This window comes from Bubalus bubalis, chromosome 13 (assembly GCF_019923935.1).
Source record: "Bubalus bubalis isolate 160015118507 breed Murrah chromosome 13, NDDB_SH_1, whole genome shotgun sequence".
Taxonomy (NCBI): domain Eukaryota; kingdom Metazoa; phylum Chordata; class Mammalia; order Artiodactyla; family Bovidae; genus Bubalus; species Bubalus bubalis.
The window spans coordinates 76,981,361-77,002,894 of NC_059169.1; the positions used below are offsets into that span (position 1 = coordinate 76,981,361).

The 21,534-nt window shown below is 36.8% G+C and overlaps 1 protein-coding gene across 6 annotated transcripts in view; it reads right to left on the reverse strand.

Moving 5' to 3' along the window:
- Positions 1 to 7,328: 7,328 nt before the first annotated feature.
- AKAP11 (A-kinase anchoring protein 11) overlaps positions 7,329 to 21,534 on the reverse strand; it is a 52,152-nt gene continuing 37,946 nt past the window's right edge. For 4 of the 6 annotated variants that reach the window (XM_025263034.3, XM_044926843.2, XM_006076502.4 and 1 more), the window contains exons 8-12: positions 21,133 to 21,288; positions 17,918 to 18,001; positions 17,096 to 17,142; positions 13,624 to 13,784; positions 7,329 to 11,259 (exon numbers count right to left, since the gene is read on the reverse strand). In XM_025263034.3, coding sequence (XP_025118819.3) covers positions 11,119 to 11,259; positions 13,624 to 13,784; positions 17,096 to 17,142; positions 17,918 to 18,001; positions 21,133 to 21,288 — 589 coding nt within the window. In that variant the 3' untranslated portion in view covers positions 7,329 to 11,118. The remainder of the gene's footprint in view (positions 11,260 to 13,623; positions 13,785 to 17,095; positions 17,143 to 17,917; positions 18,002 to 21,132; positions 21,289 to 21,534) is intronic. The other 2 variants (XM_044926845.2, XM_006076503.4) reach the window with 2 other exon arrangements.

Below are 21,534 nucleotides of genomic sequence, written 5' to 3' on the forward strand. Positions count from 1 at the left end.
ATTCCACATGTTGTGAAGCAACTAAGCCCTTGCACAACTACTGAGTCCAAGAGCCCGAGAACCATGCTCAATGAGAGAAGCTGCCGCAGTGAGCGCATGCACCTCAACAAGAGAGTAGCCTCTACTCACCACAAACAGAGAAAGCCTGCATGCAGTGACAAGACCCAGCACAGCCGAAAATACAGTAAAATTTTTAATGAATGCATGGTATATATACATACATGTGTGCACACATGCTCAGTTGCCATGTCAGACTCGTTGTGACAGGCTCCCCTGTTCATGGGATTTCCCACGCAAAAATACCGGAGTGGGTTGCCATTTCCTCCTCCAGGGGATCTTCCCAACCCAGGGATTGAACCCGCATGTCCTGCATCTTCTGCATTGGCAGGTGGGTTACCACTGAGCCACCTGGGAAGCCCATACATGTATGTGTAGATGTATATATTACAACATAATTCAGTCATCAGAGGACTGATTCCACAACTCCCTTGTATGCCAAAATCTACAGACGCTGACATCCCTTATATCAAGTACTGTAGCCTAATATTTGCACTTAACCTATGCACATCTTCCTGTATACTTTAAATCAACTCTAGATCACTTTCAATACCTAATACAATGTAAATACAAAGCAAATTGCTGTAAACACAATGTAAATGCTATGTAAATTGTTGTAGACATGCAGCAAATTTAAATTTTGCTTTTTGGAAACTTTTGGGCTTTTAAAAAGGTATTTTCAATTTACAGTTGGTTGGAATCCAGGGGCACGTAACCCACAGATATAGAGGGTCAACTGAACATAGTTTTGCCTGTTTTTGAACCTTACGTAGATGGACTCACTCTTTTATATTCTTCTGTGACTTGCTTCTTTGGCTGTTTTTGCAGCGTGTCTATGTTGAAGCATATATCTGTCATCCTTCTTTACCACTGTGGACTATTCCACTGGATGAACACACCATAACTTATACTATTGATAAACACTTGTACACATCTCCTGGTCTTCATAAGCAAGATTTTCTCTAGAGCTTCCATATAAGGGTAGACATGTCACAGGGCACACACACGTCCACCTTAACTAAGTAATCATCCTTTTCCAAAGCAGTTGTCCTCATTTCACAGATGAGGTTGCCCTGCAAACAGACCGGGATGTTCCTGGAAGGAAGTTTACTGGGAGGGGGTGCTCTCAGGAACACCTGTGAGGGATGAGGGAAGCGAGATTTAGATCTGCCATCTTACTTTGTGCTTTTCACTTTTTGCCCCAGTTGTTTTTCTAGTTTTTCTTGGCTTCTAATCTTTTTTCTCCGCTAGTTTTAAATATATATAAAATTTATATTCTTTTACTGGCAATCCTAGAAATTTATTTTAGCTTGCTTATTGAATAATCCAGAAAAGTAGACAAGTATGTGTATAGCTTTTCCTGGGAAATCTAATATGTATATTGTTTTTACTTAAGAATTGTTAGGTTTTTTGAAACTGAGTGGTTCATCCATCATTTCTAGGAAATTTCCAACAATCATCTTTTCAGCTATTGATCCTGTTCATGCCCTATTCTCCTTTTATTAGTTGTCCTTTCCCTCCTGGTCACTTAAACTTTAATATATCACATCTTTGTCTTTCTACATTGCATTCTGGACATTTTTTTTCAATATTCTAAGCCATGACTAATCTGCTATTAAACTCTTGAGTTTTTTGGCTCCATTATTTTTTTAATTTTAGAAGTTTTTACTTGTTTTTTAAAACTATTTCCTTGCTTTCTGCTGTTTTTAATTCAATTTACTGATATATAACTTTTATCACACAAAATTCATCCTTTTAAATATAAAATTCAGTCTTTATTCAGAGTTGTACAATCACTTGTTATGGTTTTTCAGTTGCTAAGACATGTCGGACTTTCAGTCGCTAAGTCTCAAAAGTCCAACTCTTTGCAACCCCATGGACTGCAGCACACCAGGCTTCCCTGTCCTTCACTATCTCCCGCAGTTTTCGTGAACTCATGTCCATTGAGTTGGTAATGCTATCCAACCATCTTATCCTCCATCGTCCCCTTCTCTTCCTACCTTCAATCTTTCCCAGCATCACAGTCTTTTCAAATGAGTCGGCTCTTCACATCAGGAGTCCAAAGTATTGGACCTTCAGCTTCAACATCAGTCCTTCCAATGAATATTGATGGTTGATTTCTTCAACCACTGCTGCTGTTGCTAAGTCACTTCAGTCGTGTCCGACTCTGTGCAACACCATAGATGGCAGCCCACCAGGCTCCTCCATCCCTTGGATTCTCCAGGCAAGAACACTGGAGTGGGTCACCATTTCCTTCTCCAATGCATGAAAGTGAAAAGTGAAAGTGAAGTCGCTCAGTCATGTTGGACTCTTCGTGACCCCATGGACTGCAGCCTACCAGGCTCCTCTGCCCGTGGGATTTTCCAGGCAAGTACTGGAGTGGGTTGCCATTGCCTTCTCAATCTATATAATTCCAGAACATTTTCATCACCCAAAGGAAACCCTGTACCTATTAACAGTCATTCTACGTTCCCTTCTTTCTCCAGACCCTGGAAACAATTAAGTATCGCTTTGGATTTGCTTATTCTGGACATTATATATAAATTGCATCACATAACATGTGACCACTTGTGTCTGCCTTCTTATACTTAGCATAGTATTTTTAAGGTTCATCCATGTTGTAATGCGTATCACTACTTCATTCCTTTTAATGACTGAATATTTTATGGATAAACATTTTGTTTATCTATTCATCAACTGATTGACAGTTGCTTCTACTTTGGGACTGTTATGAATAGTTCTATAAATATTCATGCACAAGTTTTTGTAGAAATCTGTGTTTTCATTTCCCTTGAGAATCTCCTTAGGAACAGAATTGTTGAATTATATAACTTTGACTTTTTGAGGAACTGCTCACATGAGAGTTAGCCTATCAAGTCTCATGAAAGACTTTTAACTTGAGTCACTGCCAAAGTTCTAGAGAAGTTTTCTTCCAAGCCCCAGAGTGGGAAAGCTGTTCCCCCAACCCCAACTTCACTTTGATACTGTGGGTGTAGTCATCTGAGGTCTTCACTCTGGTCATGCCCAAAAGTTTGGTGTGATGGTTAAGGAAAAATGCCTCAGTTTGGCTAGGCCACAGGGCCAGATACTTGGTCACACATGTCTGGAGTGCAAATATATTTACCTGAAAAGGAATTCTTTTTAATGAGATGAACATTAAAATCGGTAGATTCTGAGTAAAGCAGATGACACTCCATTGTGTGGGTGGGCCTCATCCAGCCAGTTGAAGATCTTACGAAAAAACAGACTGAAGTCCCCTCCCCCTAAAAGAGGGAATTCTTCCAGCAGGATGCCTCTGGACTAGAGCTACAACATCAACTCTTCCCTGGGTCTCCAGCCTGCTGCCCACTTAGATTTTGGACTTACCAGCCTTCACAATCATGTGAATTAATGCTTTAAAATAAATCATTCTCAATAGAAGATAAATAGGTATCAATAGATATGGATAGATATAAATAGACAAGTATCAATAGATATCAATAGATAATATCAGTTCAGTTGCTCAGTCATGTCCGACTCTGCGATCCCATGAATCGCAGTATGCCAGGCCTCCCTGTCCATCAACAACTCCCAGAGTTCACCCAAAACTCATGTCCATCAAGTCAGTGATGCCATCCAGCCATCTCATCCTCTGATGTCCCCTTTTCCTCCTGCCCCCAATCCCTCCCAGCATCCGAGTCTTTTCCAATGAGTCAACACTTTGCATCAGGTGGCCAAAGTACTGGAGTTTCAGCTTCAGCATCAGTACTTCCAATGAACACCCAGGACTGATTTCCTTTAGGATGGACTGGTTGGATCTCCTTGCAGTCCAAGGGACTCTCAAGAGTCTTCTCCAACACCACAGTTCAACAGCATCAATTCTTCGGCCCTCAGCTTTCTCCACAGTCCAACTCTCACATCCATACATGATTACTGGAAAAACCATAGCCTTGACTAGACGGAACTTTGTTGGAAACGTAGTATCTCTGCTTTTGAATATGCTATCTAGGTTGGTCGTAACTTTCCTTCCAAGGAGTAAGCGTCTTTTAATTTCATGGCTGCAGTCACCATCTGCAGTGATTTTGGAGCCCGAAAAAATAACGTCTGACACTGTTTCCCCATCTATTTGCCATGAAGTGATGGGACCAGATGCCATGATCTTCATTTTCTGAATGTTGAGCTTTAAGCCAACTTTTTCATTCTCCTCTTTCACCTTCATCAAGAGGCTCTTTAGTTCTTCTTCACTTTCTGCCATAAGGGTGGTGTCATCTGCATATCTGAGGTTATTGAGATTTCTCCTGGCAATCTTGATTCCAGCTTGTGTTTCATCCAGCCCAGCGTTTCTCATGATATACTCTGCACAGAAGTTAAATAAGCAGGGTGACAATATACAGCCTTGACGTACTCCTTTTCCTATTTGGAACCAGTCTGTTGTTCCATGTCCAGTTCTAACTGTTGCTTCCTGACCTGCATATAGGTTTCCCAAGAGGCAGGTCAGGTGGTCTGGTATTCCCATCTCTTTCAGAATTTTCCACAGTTTATTGTGATCCACACAGTCAAAGGCTTTGGTATAGTCAATAAAGCAGAAAGATGTTTTTCTGGAACTAGACAGATGTAAACGCACCCCATGGACAGAGGAGCCTGGTGAGCTACAGTCTATGAGGTCACAAAGGAGTCAGAGACAATTTAACATGTATTCTTACAGGTGGTTTCATCATGTTTTTGTATTTTGGTTTTTAATTATGGTGAAACAATGTAGTGTGACGAGCAGAACTTAGGCTCTGGAGCCTGGGAGATCAGGGCATCACAACTATTCCTGCTGTAAAAAATTTCAACCTGAGCCTGAGTTTTCTCACAGGAAAAATAGGAATCATAACAACAAGATTGATGTCTGGATTCAATGACATGGAATGCTTGCCATAATGGTAAATAGGATTATGTGAATAAGTGTTGCATTGGGGTGGCTTTCGTTTTCTATATTATTTTTTTTTAATGCTGCTAACCCTGTTTCTTTAGAGTTCAATTTCCTTCTTAGAAAAATAGTATCCACTTCAGTAGTTTTTATTCTCAACAGAGGTAAACATAAATTCTTTCAGTCTATTGGAAATTACCTTAATTTTTATGATCACTCTTGAAAAATAGCTTAGAAAAATATGAATTTCTAGATTTGATGGTTAACCAGCACTTGAAGCTATTCTCTTTCAGCGCACTGTTGAGCAGACTGCTAATCGAACTGTTGTGCCTTCTCAAAAAGTCAGGAAGCCACAATTTGTCATTCCTTTATCCATATAAAATGCCTCATTAAAAAAGATACTATATCTCTGGTATTCCATCATGCCCACCGGGTAGTTCTGTTGAAAAAGGAAACGTAAACTGAATCTGCTCTTGGTAAAGCCAGGCTGGCTTTCCCTTCTTTCGTCTCTACATGCTATTAATAATTAGGATCTGTTCCTGTTCAAGAGCAATAAACTCACCAAGTCTTTAATTTCTAGACTCTCCTTCCCAACTCTGCACAATCCTAGAGAAGCAAAGAGCTGCTAGAGAATCATTCAGATTTTCTAAACACATCAAGTAACTCATCTGCTTTAAGTCAGTTTGCATCTCAAACTCCTATAGGGCCCCAGCAGGCAACACAAGTGAGTAAAGTGAAGCATGTCCGGCCACAGGCCAAGAGAAACACAAGGCTGGACTACAGGAGCAACCATTATGCAGCTCCTGTCAAACTGCTGCCACACGGGAGTCCAATCAGTGCGTGCGTGCATGCAAAGCTGCTTCAGTCAACTGTTCCAGCTCTGTGAGAGCCAATGGACTGCAGCCCACCAGATTCCTCTGTCCATGCGGTTCTCCAGGCAGGAATACTGGAGCTGGTTGCCAAGCCCTCCTCCAGGGGACCTTCCTGACCCAGGGATCAAACCAGTGTGTCTCATGTCTTGTGCATTGGCAGGCGGGTTTCTTTACCACTAGCACCACCTGGGAAGCCCCCAATCAGTACTCCATGGCATCCAATGCTTCAAGAGATGCTGAAATACAAAACCTATTTAAATGTGAAATCTCCTTATTTTTAAGTGTTGGCAATTATTTTAAAAATCAGATCTCACATTGGACCAAGGAGTCCGATTTTAATCCCTTGCTCTAAACTAAAAAATCGAAGTGTCTGTTTAAAAGATAACATGGGGTGCAGGATGGGGAAAGGCAGGGAGGGAAAGACCTAAAATGTCAAATTTGAAGCTTCAATCCTCTTGCAATGTCTCTTTTCATCTCTTTCCAATCTAAAATATTACCCTTCTTGCTCCAGAGCACAAAAGTAAAATGAAGGTGAGGTGATTACAAAACTACTAAGAACAGAGAAAAAAACCATCACCACTCCACTCCCAAGGGGCAGCCTTCCTGAACTCTTGTTTCTGCTGTAAATGCTGCTGCTAACGGCTCTGAGGTTTTTACTCCTACCCTCTTTGCATAAAAGCACCAAGAGTATATTCATCCTGGGGTATGTGGCTCTTCCATCTTTCATACTTTAAATGTGAGGTACTTCTTCAAGGCTTGTCTCTCATCCTCCCTCCTTATCCCAGCTGAAACACAGATCTCAAATGATAAGAGGAAAAAATGCAACCACCACTGCCTCCCAAAATGCAACTTCCTAAACCCTTTACTGTTTCTGCTGTAAATAAATGATGCTGCAAAGGTATTCAAATGTCATTTGTCACAAGGTCCCATTCCTTTTGAAATGTTTTTCCTCTTTGGAATTACAGTCAAAAGAATCTTATGGTTTGAAAGCATTTTGTTTTCTTGGTTCCTGAGATGTACTCACACCGAAGCCATTATATGTGATCATTATTTGCTAACATTCTGAAACGTTCATGAAAAGCTAGAAGATCACTAATTCCAAGGCTGAAGACACTTAAAGTCAAATTCCATTAGTAATAAATAATCAAGCACCTAGCTTTGAAGTACCTGATACTATATAGCATGACAAAGGTCTGATCTCTATATCCTATGGAAGAAGTGCTCAGTCCAAACTGGAGAATTCCCTAACACACTTATATTCAAGGCAATCACAATATTCTACTTTGCACTAAAATCCAAAAGGCAAACAGCCTGTCAAGTCATCCTGTCAGCATTCAGAGGCACTCGAATAAAAACTTAGGATTCAGTGTCCAATTAAAAATATTCTAGCTTCCGTTCTTCTTTAAAATAATGTTAGAAACGTAGAGGTTGTTTGATGTGCCTTCTATGCTTTTGTTTTAGTCCAGTATTGAGTGTGTTAACAAGATACTACAGATTGAAAACCAAAGTCAGGCATCTCTTAAGTTTATTGGGAAATTCTTAATTGGGAGAGAAAGATCACAGACTTAAACAATTGGAAAAAATAAAAGAACAATTGATCGCAAATTATTACAAAAGTAATTTCTGAAATGTTTATTTTTGAGCCACTGCAAAAACAAAATTTTAGTGCATCCTGAAGTTCATATTTTGGTAAATGAACATATTAAATTACTGAAAAAGCAAAAGAAAAAAGTTACTGTTATACAAGATCTTAACGGAATAATTCAGCACAGTCAAATAAACAGCTATAATTATTCAAAGCTGCTTTTGCTCTATAGCTGGTATATTAAACAAGAATGTGAATTATTACTATTAACACTGCACAAGTAACAAAAGGTAGCAAATCCAGCAATATTAAAACCTGATATTAAATAGTGTTCAAACATTACAACAAAAAACAAGACAATGAACTTCTAGACCTATGATTCTACCCCTGTGAAAGGAATGTACATGGATGGTAGAAAAAAATAAATATATAAAGTGACAAGTGTGACCAACACTGCATCTGCATCTCCAGAGCAGGAATACGGTGAGTTAGTCAATGTATGCAGGGCCTCAAACGAGAGTGAGGAAAAAAGCATTTCACTTGAGCACAGCTTCGTAATTCCCAGGGAAGCTCTACTTCTCTTGTGCTGGTGACGGGTGGACAGAGCTTGAAATGGAAAGAATTTTCCCTACACCCTGAATATGGATGCATTATTATTTTTCTTAATTCTGTGGAAAGTTTCTCTTGAAGAAACAAAATTTAAAGCAACAGACTGATGGGAAACTGATCATTTTAATTGTGAGAGAGGAATATTTACTAATCTGAGTCTAGACCCTGATGATGAGTCAAGGTTAAACACTGCATCTGGGGAATGTGCGTGATATCAAAACCACGTGGGTAAACCATCTTTTACTTTATACCTGGTGCATTTAATAACTAACTAACTTCTCCTACCAGCAAAATAAAACCTTTATTTAAGCAAAATGGAAGTATTATGAGTTGAATTAATTCATGTCAAATATCTAAAAGGGTAAATGGAATGGTTGTCAAACTATGAAGATGTTATCACATATATTCACTGAGTAAATGTTCTCAAAGATTTTAAAACTCCATTAAACCATTAAACTGTGTTAAACCATCCCAGAGATACTGTAATTTTCTTCTGTGATTTATAAATGAAGCATTCCTTTTGTGAAAATCAGGAAATAAATCAAAATCAAAATGAGTTAATACCCCAAATATAAATGGAATTTTAAACTTGGCTTGGAAAAAGAAGTTCCGTCTGAAACAATGTTCTAAAAACCCCATCCAAGACTTCCTTTACTTTTTTTTTCACAGTTCTCCAATGGTTCTGAAACTGATAAAACAGAAAATTCAACCCAAAGCACATCACAATTTTAACAGTTCTGAATAAGACATGATATTTCATAAGGGCCAAAGTATGTAGAATGGCAATATTACAGTATCATAATAAAATTACATCAAATAGATTTTTAACAAAATAAGACAGAGTCGTCCTCAACAAACAGATCTGTTCTGAAGGCTAAGCAACCAAATAGATCTACATCTTTGGAAAAATCACAAAGTGCCTTTAAACAAAGTAAGTTTAGACTGTTCTTGATTAAAAGATACTGCTCTAAACTCCAATGTTCTCTCTCTATATAAGGAAGCTTAACTCCCGCTTCTTTTCACATTTGCCAACGTTAAACATTTTTCTCTACATCCCTGCACTGAACCGCTATGTGTGCAGCTCCACTGTGATCAGTAACACACGCTAGGGTCCAAGGACTGGTCTGTTGGGCCACAGTGGTTGAACAGGGAACTCGGAATCCAGCACAGCTCCAGAAAACGAACAAAAACAAAGACAGGAGGAAAACCTTACCATACAGGAAATCAACATTTTCAAGTAGAGAGTTTTACAGAACTAACATATTGTCACTTTAGCTTAAAAGAAATTCAGAACTCAGTTTTGCTGTTAATAACACCCGTACATACACTGAAAATACCAAACACAATTTGATAGCTATACACTTGTAAAAATTCAACCTAAGCTTAATAATCAATTAATCTATGTTATAACAACCTGCTTCCTAACAATTAAGAACCTAGTCCAGTGCTGCTGCAGATCAAATTCTAAGAAGCTAAAGACAGAATCAATTCTGCTTACATACATTTCCTACATTTCTCCAACCTTAAAAAATGCCCAAAGAAACTTTAGCAAAATTTATTTTTAAGGCCTGCTCTATTTCTTCATCTTAAATTGAGAAAAATAGAAGCTTCTGTAAGTGTAACCTCAAAACATTTAAATAGATTTTGGCATTTTTCTTAAGAAGCAATGATTTCCCTGCCATAACTGTAATTCAAATCAATGCAAGTGCCCTGTTCCTTGTCCCCTGCAGGTGCTACTGTCCTCGATACTTTGTGCAGCTTCCAGAAGAGTCAGTTCTCAGGAAAAAAAGAAAAAGTGAGAGCAAAACCAAAAGCCTCCAACAAAAATGATTTCTTCTCAATTAAAAATCTGCTAATGGAAGAATCAAAAATTCACATGCACATACCCTCATACAAAACACAATCCTGGTCCTCTATTCAAGTCAACTCGCAGTTACTAAAGACGAGTGGAACAAAATGCAGAGCCCAGAAAGACTGTATCAGAGGACTTTACAAAACAGTACAGATACATTTTACTGGGGAAGGGGTTGGTGGGAAGGTCCCGTTTTTTCTAGAAAAAGCTTAACCCTGCTAAAGTGGAGTTTTAATTTAAAAATCCTTCCTAAAGGATTTTTTCAAAATCCCAACAGAGAAAACAATTATTGGGCTTCTCTAAATGCATTTCCAAATGAACATTAAATTTTAAAATTTCAATATGTTTTGCACCTTTATTTTCATTTAAAGAATAAGTTGGGGACTCAAAATAGTCAAAAAAGAAAAATTCTTACTGCACAATCTTTATAGACATTTTATTTTAAAGCACCTTTTTAATGTTAACAGTGGGTTTGTAACCAGAAAAGAGTAAAATAAAAGAGGGTACCCACCACTAGCAAGGTTTAAGTTCTCCTTTACATACACACAAATACACACACACACACACAAACACACTCTCACTCACTCACTTTCATGCCAGAACAACTGGAAACATTAGCAAATAAGATTATTTAATGAAAGGCTGGGGAAACTGTCATTTATAGTATTTATAGAAACCTAAACTACTGTTTATAAGAAATTAAATAACTTGGGGGATTCAAGAAAATACCAATAGCTGAACCATGAAAATAAAACTGACCCTTAAAAATAGAAAAAGATGTCAGAAAAATAAATTAGCCTCAATGCTGTTTTTTTGATGTCAGATTTGTTATTAACAGGAAACCATTTGCTTGTAAAGGAGCAAAATTATAACTCTTTATCCCTGGAACCCACCTTCAGCCACCTCAGTGCAATTTCTAGCAGCACTATTTGGATGCGAAAAGAACGCCGTCATCAGTCAATGTTCCTGAAAGCCTCACAGTCAGACCTTCCTTCAAATACATGTTCTTAGGGTCTTACTTTTAACACACTGCACATGTGTACAGAAGAATAAATGAAGATAATATCTGACAGATTACGAAAGTATGAACTATATACACCATATGATGACACAACACACTTAATAGCTATTTACTTTCCTCCCAATTCACTTTAAATGTTAATATTCACTACTCAAATTTTACCCTATGTGTCTTTATCTGTTTCTTCCTCTCCCAAAACAAATAATAAAATTTACTGGTTTGGAGTTTGTTCTATGCATTTTCCAAGAGCCAATCAAACAGGGACTTGCATCTCTCCTCACTGGACTTCTTCTCCACCTCCTCATAGTATTTAAGCACAGCCTGCAGGAGGTCTCCCACCTTCCACCCTTTTTCCTGTAGCCGTTTTGAAAGCTAGTAAAAAAGGAAGATAAGCCAAACATTAACCAAAAGCAATTTTTTAATAAAGTTTTCATTTTTATTTATAACACTGGATGAAACTGCTGTTTGCAGCAAAATACTGTTTCCCAGTTATAACAAGGTATTCTCCCCTAAACCACCACTCTTTACACAAATTAAACATTTTTCCTTCCTGGCTTTTATAAATACTCTCCTCCACAGAGTGACACTTTGGGATTGCGGGAGTCTGAACCCCACAAACCTCACCCAGCACAGTGTCTGTGTGGGCGTGGAGAGGCTCCATCTCTACAGGAAACTCTGAACTGAACTAAATACATCTGCCACACCCTCAACTGGGAACATAAAATAATAAAGACAATGTCAAGCTTAATAAAAGGATGTGGATTTTCCTTCCACAACATACAGTGGCTTTCTCCCCTGGAATACGCACTCCGGGCTCAACAGAAACACGTAAGAAATGTTCATGTTTCAGAAAAAAAGTAAATAAATATTAAATACTGTGGCAATCATTTTGTAGTATGTACAAATATCATTATGTTGTTCACCTGAAACTAATATGGTGTTATATATCAATTATACCTCATTTTTTTAAGTATAAAAATACAGGTTTAAACTATCATCACCAATCTAAATATGTCTTCAACTCAGATTTTTTTCCTATTTAGTTCTATAAAAACAATTGTTTGTAATATAAATATGCTTAACCTTTTCAAAAATAGTTTTACTGTGATATAATTCACATACCACACAATTCACCCATTTAAAATAGACCAGCCAATGGTTTTTAGTGTACTCACAGAGTTGAATGCAACATCACCACAAACATTAGGATATCTTTGTTACCAAAAAAAGTCCTACCTGTTAATAATCACTGCCCATTCCTCCCAACCCCGTCAACTCGAGGCAATCACTAATCTACTTTCAGTTTATAGATTCGCCTATTTTGGCCATTTCATTTTAATGGAATCACAAAATACATGGCCTTCTGTGACGTGGCTCCTTTCACTTAGCATAATGACTTCAAGGGTCCTCCACCTCCAAGGTGTAGCATGTCTCTACTTCATTCCTGTTTACTGACAGACAATATTCCACTGCATGGACAGACCACATTTTATTCATCAGTTAATGGACATTTAGGATGTTTCCACTTTTGGTCTATTACGAATAACACTGCCTTGGACATATGTTTTCATTCCTCTTGGGTACAGACCTAGGTGGAGAATTTCTGGGTTATATAATAATGCTGTGTTTGACTTTTTGAGGAACTGCAAGAATGTTTTCTTAGGTTATGTGGGGATGCGGTTCCTTTACCTCAGCACCATTACACTCAGCTCTGCCTAAGGCCTTCCTTAGTCCTCAATTTATCTAAGACTAAACGACTTGAAAATGCTTGCTTCCATATAGTCAGTTCTAATACTTTGCCTACCCATTTTTTCCCCTTGACAATTCATTTCCTGAACTTATTTTCTGTCTTATTTTCTCCCTCTGCCTCTAAACAGAAATCTATGCTGGAAAAATTCAAGAAGTCTAAATAAAAACAACAAAATACAAAAAACAATTTTTTAATATATCTTTTTCACATACTTCTTTCAGTAATATTTTTGAAAATTCTGAACCGGAAATCAAGAGTAACTTGACAATTCCTTTTTTGTTACTATTAATCATTTTATATTGGTTATTCTTTGAACTATTCTACATTATACAATAAGATTAAATTAAAGTTCTGATAAAGAAAAGTCCTGGACAAAAACCTTAAGGCTGCAAACTAAAAATTTTGGCTAATAATGTAACTGGTACACGGTAAATTATCAATAAAAATATTCTCTTAATGCACCTAATCTGAATGTTTTATTATTAGAACCCTACTAAATGCTCAAAGTGAACTATTATCCCTTATTAAATGGGGCTTTTGCTTATGCTAGCTTCTCATACTAATGACACTGGATTAACAGAAGAGACATACTCATTACTAGGCATAATTATGCATCAATTAAGTACAAAGAATAACTCAATCTTTTCATATGAGCACATGAAATGCTTATTAAAGACACCCAGCTTTGAGAATTTAGGATGTGCCAGGCACTGGATTAAGCACCTTTTAACAGTGTTATATTTAATCCTCACAAACCTCTGCCAGGTAAATTCTATGCTCATGTCCACAGTCCAGATAAAAAGACTGCGACCAGTGAACCACCCAAGGTGTGACTACGGCAGAGCTGGTATCTGAGCCCAAGCACTGGACTCTAATGCCCGGGCATCTGCCCATTTGCTATCAGTGGGCATCTTATCAGATCAACTGTGTGACACAGAGCAGCATACACTGTGCCCTCACACCCACCCTACAAGGTAGGTACTTACTTGCATAAACTCCTTCTTTGTAGAGTCATGAAAATAAAGTTCTGCAACTTCTGCCTCAGAAGCAACGAGCCACTGAAGAATAATCCTTAGCTGGGGGTCTACTGTGCATGGCTCCATGTCAATATTTGTAATTAGCAGAGTCTTTCCATCTTGCTCCAAACCTAAAATTTAAATTTTTAAGCAATATGCAGTGAAATCCATCAATTCAACTGTCAGTACTCTGGTTTCTAAGGATATATAAGCATTTTCCATTTCTTAAGATTCCAAGGAATTTTCCAAAAAATAATCTTTTCTTAACTGCACCGTAACACCAACTAAAGCATTACTTCGAAAGGGCAAAATAATGCTAAAATAAAGAAACAGTTTGATCATCCGTGACAGCACAATGCAAAACTCTATTCTGAGGCACTGAATTCAACTGGCAATTCACAAATGCCATAATTTATGTCAAAATATAATCCACAAGTATAGCAAATAAAACGAAAATGCTACAATTACAATCAAAACACAAATAAATATATTAAATGGACTTTCAGAAAGCTTTCTGAACTAAGAGAAACAGCAGCAGGAGTGAATACTCGGATCACACATATTACAGCCCAAGTGCTGTTCTAAGCCCTTTAGCCACACTAACGCCCTCACCTCTCACAAGCACCCTAGGAGGAGGGAACTGCTATCATCCCATTTTACAGGTGAGGGATCAGGGGTAGAGACAGACCAAGAGTCTCACAGCTGGGACACAGTTGAGTCAGGATATTAACATTGGCAATCTGGCTCCATGCTCTTAATCACTTCACTTTTCAGGTAAAATATGGCGGGGGGGGGGGGGGGGGGGGGGGGGTGGGCGGGCCAGGTGGGTGGGGAGAAAAAAAAAGTCATATGCAACCACTTACATCCACAAAACCAAACCACGGACTTTTCTGGTACAGTCTTATAAGACACTGTTCTCAAGTTTTTTTTTTTTTTTTTTTAATAAAATTATGTTTTCAACATAAAAAAAGGTGAATCTCTGTTGACTATAAAACTAAACCAATATCCTGTATTGAATACCACTGCTTAGTGGTGGCTGAGCAACCAGCAGTGCTGAGGCCCGGGCCTCCCCCACAAGAAGCAGGAAGGGGGGATGTGGGCAGACACCACACCAATTTGCACAAGTAATGGACATTTGCTGGTGAGTGTCCCTAATTTTTTTCTACAGTTGGGAGGGCATTTTAGACCACTACTAATTTTTAGGGTTCCTACTGACCTGTAAGATTTTTCATTTAAAAAAATTGGTTCATGCTATTCTCTTAAAATAAATGTATTATCATTTCCTTCCTTTCCGCACTCTGATTCTCTATCAAAAATGGGTCTGGCACACAACAGTCCCATAGTCTTTGGGCCATTCTATAAATTCTGCAGAGGTCATGGAGTTGAAAGGTTCTCTGTATCACTTGATTTTTCACTTCAGGGTGTCTGGTTGCCTAAGAGTGATCTCTAAGAGAGGTCATTCAACTCTAGTGAAAAGAGAAAGAACTGACATCCTACAACTACAAACAAAAATAAATAAATAAATACAGCTTGTTGCCTTAGGATTTCCATAATTCTGAATTGTTTTTAGTCAGCAAAAAATAAAGCAAAAATTCTTCCCTGGCTGGCTCAGATGGTAAAGAATCTGCCTGCAATGTGGGAAACCTGGGTTCGACCCCTGGGTTGAGAAGATCCCCAGAGGAGGGCATGGAACCCACTCCACTATTGTTGCCTGGAGAATCCCATGGACAGAGGAGCCTAGTGGGCAACAGTTCATGGGGTCACAAAGAGTTGGACACGACTGAGCAACTAAGTATAAACAGTCTAACAAAAACTCTAAAAATACTGTCTGATCCCCCTGGAGAAGAAAAGCTACCCACTTCAGTATTAGAGCCTGGAGAATTCCATGGACTGTATAATCCATGTGGTCTCAAACAGTCGGACACAACTGAGTGACTTTCACTTTTACTTTCCCTTTTCACCCCTACTTTATATCTGATGAGGAAAAAAACTTACTTCCAGAAACCCTATATGAAAAATGGCTACTTAGGAGTGGTTTTAGAACTAAAATAATAATAATCTTAGGTCTGAGGATTTGGACTCAAAACTGATACATGACCTTTCTAAATTAAAAAAATACAGTTGGTAATAAAACTAACTGGAAACCCAGGTGGAAAGTACATTTTAAGTAATTTGTTCCTACAATTTTCTGTTTGCCTATTTCTAAAGAGATGATTAAAGAATCACTGGTTCAAAAACTAATGTCTAAACATGAATATTCTTACATGCCACTCTATAGAAGACATTATTGTTATTTTCAGAAATAAAGGAAAATAAGATTTTTGGAAAAAAACACCCATCTAAATATAATGAAAACTCAGTTTCAACATGAGAAGTTTTTGAGATTTGCTTAAGACATTCTAATATATTTAACTAAGAATTACAAATCACATTCCAGAACTGTAGTATTTACACATTTGGAACCATGATCATTAAAGGAAGAAATGAGTATTTTCTTCAAATATATGTGCAAGTGTAAGACTGGAATTAATGGAAGGGAGAACTGGTTTAAAAATATCTTTTATTTACTGATTTTTTTTAAGATTGACATCAAACACTAATTCTAGAAATAACTAGTTTAAAAGGAAAACAAATTGACATGTGATAATTATAATAATTATATCTCATAATATAAGAATTTTATATTTTAAACAAAATTATATGAAGAGACTATTATAAATTTCTCCCTCAAATAACTGAATACTTCTTTTAAAGTAGTTCATCTTTATACTGATGAGTACCCCCTCCTTTTAGTTTAACAATCAAATAACACAAGCTGCTCAGCAAAAGATCTGACACTGGATAGATTAGTTCAAGAATACCCTGATTTGGAATATTTCTTCATCTTTCAATTCCTTTATTATCTGTGTAATAAGAAATGTAGACAAGAACTTCTCCTGGGTCTACTCCAATTGCAAACTTCTGTAATTTTAATGGAAAACAATTTAAAAATAAATCAATGTTTGTCCTAATAAATAATTTCAAGTTACACTGAATAGTTTAAATGAGTAATATTGTGTTGAAGGGATCTCAAAAGACATTAATAACCAAAAGGGAAGGGGAAAAAAAAACATTATGGAATTATAAAATGATTTTTTCTGTTATTAATAACAGTCTTCAGTTAGTATTTCCCATCTGATAGGGCTCCATATAGATTCTTATAACGTCTTTTTTTTGGTATGTTTGTATTGTTTGAATGTTCCAAGTCTAGTAAAATGGCAAATAAATTAATGAATTTAAACAAAAAAGAATTTGTTTTGCAATGTAAAAACCCTGATTACTCATCAATAATACAGTGCCTATTTGATGAAAATGCACAAATATTAAAGACTTTCCTAAAGAACTTTATACCTTATACAAAAAACAGGCAAACACTTTAAAAAACAAACAAACAGCCAGTTACCTTCTACATCAGTCTGACGCTCCTCTTCATCATCATCTGGCCCATCACTTACCAAATGAAGCAAAAGCAGTTAAAAAAAAAAAAAAGCTTTAATTAATAATGGTATTAAAGTCAATTCTTAAAATGTGACCAAAAAATGAATGTTACAATATGACATATGACATTTAAAAGGGGGAGAAATGACAATAAAAAGGAAGCTTTGCTTCTCACACCATTTCATGTTAAAATCTCAAGTGCCAATGGTGCCTAAAGGGAAGTTATCAGTAATAGAATTTCTACCTGACCATGACATACAGAGTGTCAAGTAATTACATAATAAAATTTAAAATAATTTAAAGCAAAAATATGCTAATTTGGTTTTAGATAACACAGCATTTGAATATCACAGAATGCCATGAGTAATTATTTATTAGTGCTTCGGTTGATGCCATTTGTCTATTTTTAATAGTTAAAAACACATTTTTTCCTATACTTTTCTTATAAATGAAATGAAACTATATACAGAAACAAAACAAAATAAAACAAAACAACAGAAATCCTGTAGGAAGCAAGCTCTTTTTAATGAAACAGTAATTGGTAGAATGAAAAATAGCAAGCAGTGCAACACATGCATAAAAGTAACACATTTTGCAATTAGGTGTCAGTCGTATCTTAGCAGAGTTGAATTTTTTCATTAGATGTAAATTTATCAAGCAGAATCAAATATAGAAGAAAAGCAGGTTGATACATGTTGGCACTCTAACCCACATTCTTTTAAGAATATGATATCATGCATTAGTGGTGAAAGACTCATCAGTGTTTAGATTTCTGGACTGGACCAACCTGTCTGATGTTGGAAAGGATAAATTGTCCTCATACAAATCTCCTTCTAAACCAAGACTGCTCCAGCTACTGCTGTTACCATTACTGCCAGAGGAAGAAAAGAACAGAGCTGAACTAGAAAATGAATGGTAAAAACAACACTGGTTTTCCTTGGAACGGCATCCATCACTGATAACTGAGGATGTTCTGAAGCTGCCTCAGTGGGCGCAGCATCCATGGAGTTACGTGAAGACCATTGTTGCTACTACACGAGGTGTTTGACAGCTTCAGAGATTAGGGAGTTTTCTTACTTGTCCTCAGCAGTTCATGAAAATTATTCTAAATTTATATTTATTTTACAGATTCAGACAGTGACTTTTAGGACAGTAAATGAATGGAAGAAGGAAAAAGTTTCACAATGAAATTAACGTCTATGGCAAAACTTAGGACATAATTTGTAAAAAGCCAATGCTCTTCAGTTTGGATCAAGTTTACACAGGTTAACATTCTCTCGAGTCTTTTTTTTCCCCTGAGTCTTCAGAGAGTGCACACAGTGACGGCCAGGGCGGGGAAGGAGGACGGGAAAAGGATGAGAACGAAGGCACTGAAACATATTCCCAAAAGACCTTGTCTAACTACGGGGAGAAAAGACATCTTCTCATTTTAAGATACTCATTATTATGTCAATTACCTTCATTTCACACATTATGTATAATTCAGCAGGTTAAATAATATACATTTTCTTCAGAATACTGCATAGCCAAGGTCTCATCAAGTGTTACACTTGACAGATCAGCCAGTCACTAACACCCCACCAATACCTTCTTACTGCCTAATCAGAAGAAGAAAGCAACTATATTCCACAAGTGCGGCAAAGCGACACAACACAAAAAGCAACTGTGTTTGGAAACAAAACTAAATTCAGCTTTTCAGATTAAAATCTAAACATGCAATTTTTAAAAATTCTTATCATTAAAATAATTAGTAAGCACATTAGTTTGCAGTGATAAGCAGCTGTATTTTCCCATAGTAGGCTAGACAATTATAAAAATATTTACACAATATAAAATTTGGGTTCTAAAAATGAGTTAACATAAAATCACCTTTTATGCATCAGTAAATGTTGATACGGTTCCCAAAAAGGGGCTGATTACTTAAAAGTTCTAAAGAGTTTTCAGGCTATCTCAATAATAAACATGTACATATTAGCACTATCCAACTGTTACAAACCGTAAAGCATTACAGAATAAAAATTAAAACTGATCAGTGTCTTTTCAGCATTACATTCAAACAAATTTAGCTCTAGTGTAAAACCATGAAACCAACCAGTTTTGCCTACACAGTCTGGTGACAGACAAACCAAAATCGAGAAAATATGGAAATACAGAATGGTTAGACAGCTGTGAGCCAAAGAGAGAGAAAATTAATGATCTCAAACACCATATTTACTTCCATTAATACAATGATTACACACAGAAAAAAATTACAAAATTAAAATTTTTACCCATTTCTACACTAAAGTGGATGTATCTTAAGTGAGGTCTCTGAAACACCTGCTTTAAAATCATCTGAGGCACTTATCAAGCATGCAGAATCTTGGGACTGCCAATGACCCAGTGAATCTTAATCTCTAGGAGGCAAGCACACCACCAACCCTGGATGAGCCCCAGTAAGTTTTTCTTTGTGCCGGAACCTTAAATTCACACAGTATTGTTAGTTCTTATTAATTCTATGGTCAATTAAACCACAGGTTTTTTTTTTTCCTGGACAAAATGCTATCAGGTCAGGTTTTTCCCATTCAAGTAATTAATCTTCTGAACCTAAAGATATTTACTCACGTTAAACACAACTGGTTTAGCCTCAGCCTGATTTGGTCTTTCTGAACTCTGGTTCTATTAACAGGATTAACCTTTTCATCTCTGTTTTGAGTCACTCACAAATAATGAGTGTTCTACACCACTGATAAAATAATGCTAAAGAGGAAGAACCAAGGGCTGACCCTGGTAGGCACTTCCTTCTTTTCATCATATTGGACAGCATTCCATATTGAGTCGTTCAACCAGCTACAGTCCTTTTATGGCCACTAGTCTTTAAGTTCTTCCACTTTAACACCAGGATTTCATAAGCAACAATGTCAACTCCACTGAAATTCTAGAAGCCTGTTTCTCAAAGTGAGAGAAGAATTTAAGTGTAAACTTTCTAAAGCTATGGAGAGGGCCAAATGATAATCTGTGATATTACCCCACTTCCTACTACTAGTTTTAAAGACTGCCTTTTTTGGATTTAAATTTTGTAAAATATTGGTGGCTTGTGTCACATTTTAAAAACTATGACAATAAAAATATAAAAATATTAACACTCACTGGTTAATCCAAGCATCAAACCAAGTACTCCGAGATGATGTGTTCTAACAGCTGAAAAGCCATTTCCTTTCCTTCTGCTTCCTCATCCCCTCTTTCCTCCTCCTCCTGGTAAGTCCATTCCAAGGGCCTGTTCTACAGAAGCTTCACAGGGTCCTTTCTACAAGTGCCCAAAACCCCCTCCTCTCCCCAGGCTCAGCTATGATCAGTGTTTACTATTTCCAAGTATCACTTAATGTGAATAAAGATTTTGTAACATTTTATAGGTTACTCAGGAAGGTCTGTACAGCATTACGAATAAAAGAAATAATTCTAATTAATAAAATATTCTAAAACTGGTTTTAGGAACAAGGTTAACTGAGAGAATGATACATGAAGTGCCTTCTGTTATATTATACTGTATTTTTGTAATGAGTTTACATATTTTCAGTCATTCAGGTATAACTGCTCAAGTTACAGTGTTCCTGAATGGACAAATAAGGACCTTCCCCTAGAAAAATACTACTATAATATTAAAAAAATTATAGGACCATTTTGATGCCTTTTACAGATAATTATTCTTTTTCCTGTCCTTTAAAGTGAGAAAGAAAATTTTTTCTCAAAAGGTCATGAGAAGGCCAAGTATAGCATGAAGCATATAAAATTAAATGTATGATATATTTTTCAATTATTGGCACAAAGAAAATTAGTCCAGCTAATTACTATATTTAATAAATGTCAAACCATTAGAAATAATGTTGGAACTAAATACACTTTGATAATAATGGTTAGGTTTACAAATTAAGAATTTTAAAATCAAATTCAGTATAATTTGGGACTTATTTCTGAGGAGTCTAAGTACCTAAACTATGCAATTACATGCAAAATCAGAGTTACCTTTCACTTAGATGGTGAAAACTACTGCTTTCATCCTGGTGTTCATCTTCAAAACTTAAGTTGGACCAGCTCCCAGTACTGTCCTCACCAATACTGAGATGCATCTGCTGGCTACCAAGAGACTCAGCTGACTGAATCTCTTCTGTTTCTTTTGGACTAGAAAAAAGAAAGAAAGAAAATAAGTCCAAAAGCATCAGGTTCTGAATTGTATTATTAACAGGAATATCCATTTGATGATATCGATGACAAAAACAAGAAATGGGACCTTCAGAATTAGACCAGTGGTCGATCTAACCCTTTGTTTGGGTCTGCTAATAGAGAGACTTGGCAGGAGAGCTTATTAATTTCAAAATTAATTGAGATACCCACTGATACCCCTAACCTACTCTGTTCATTATGGGT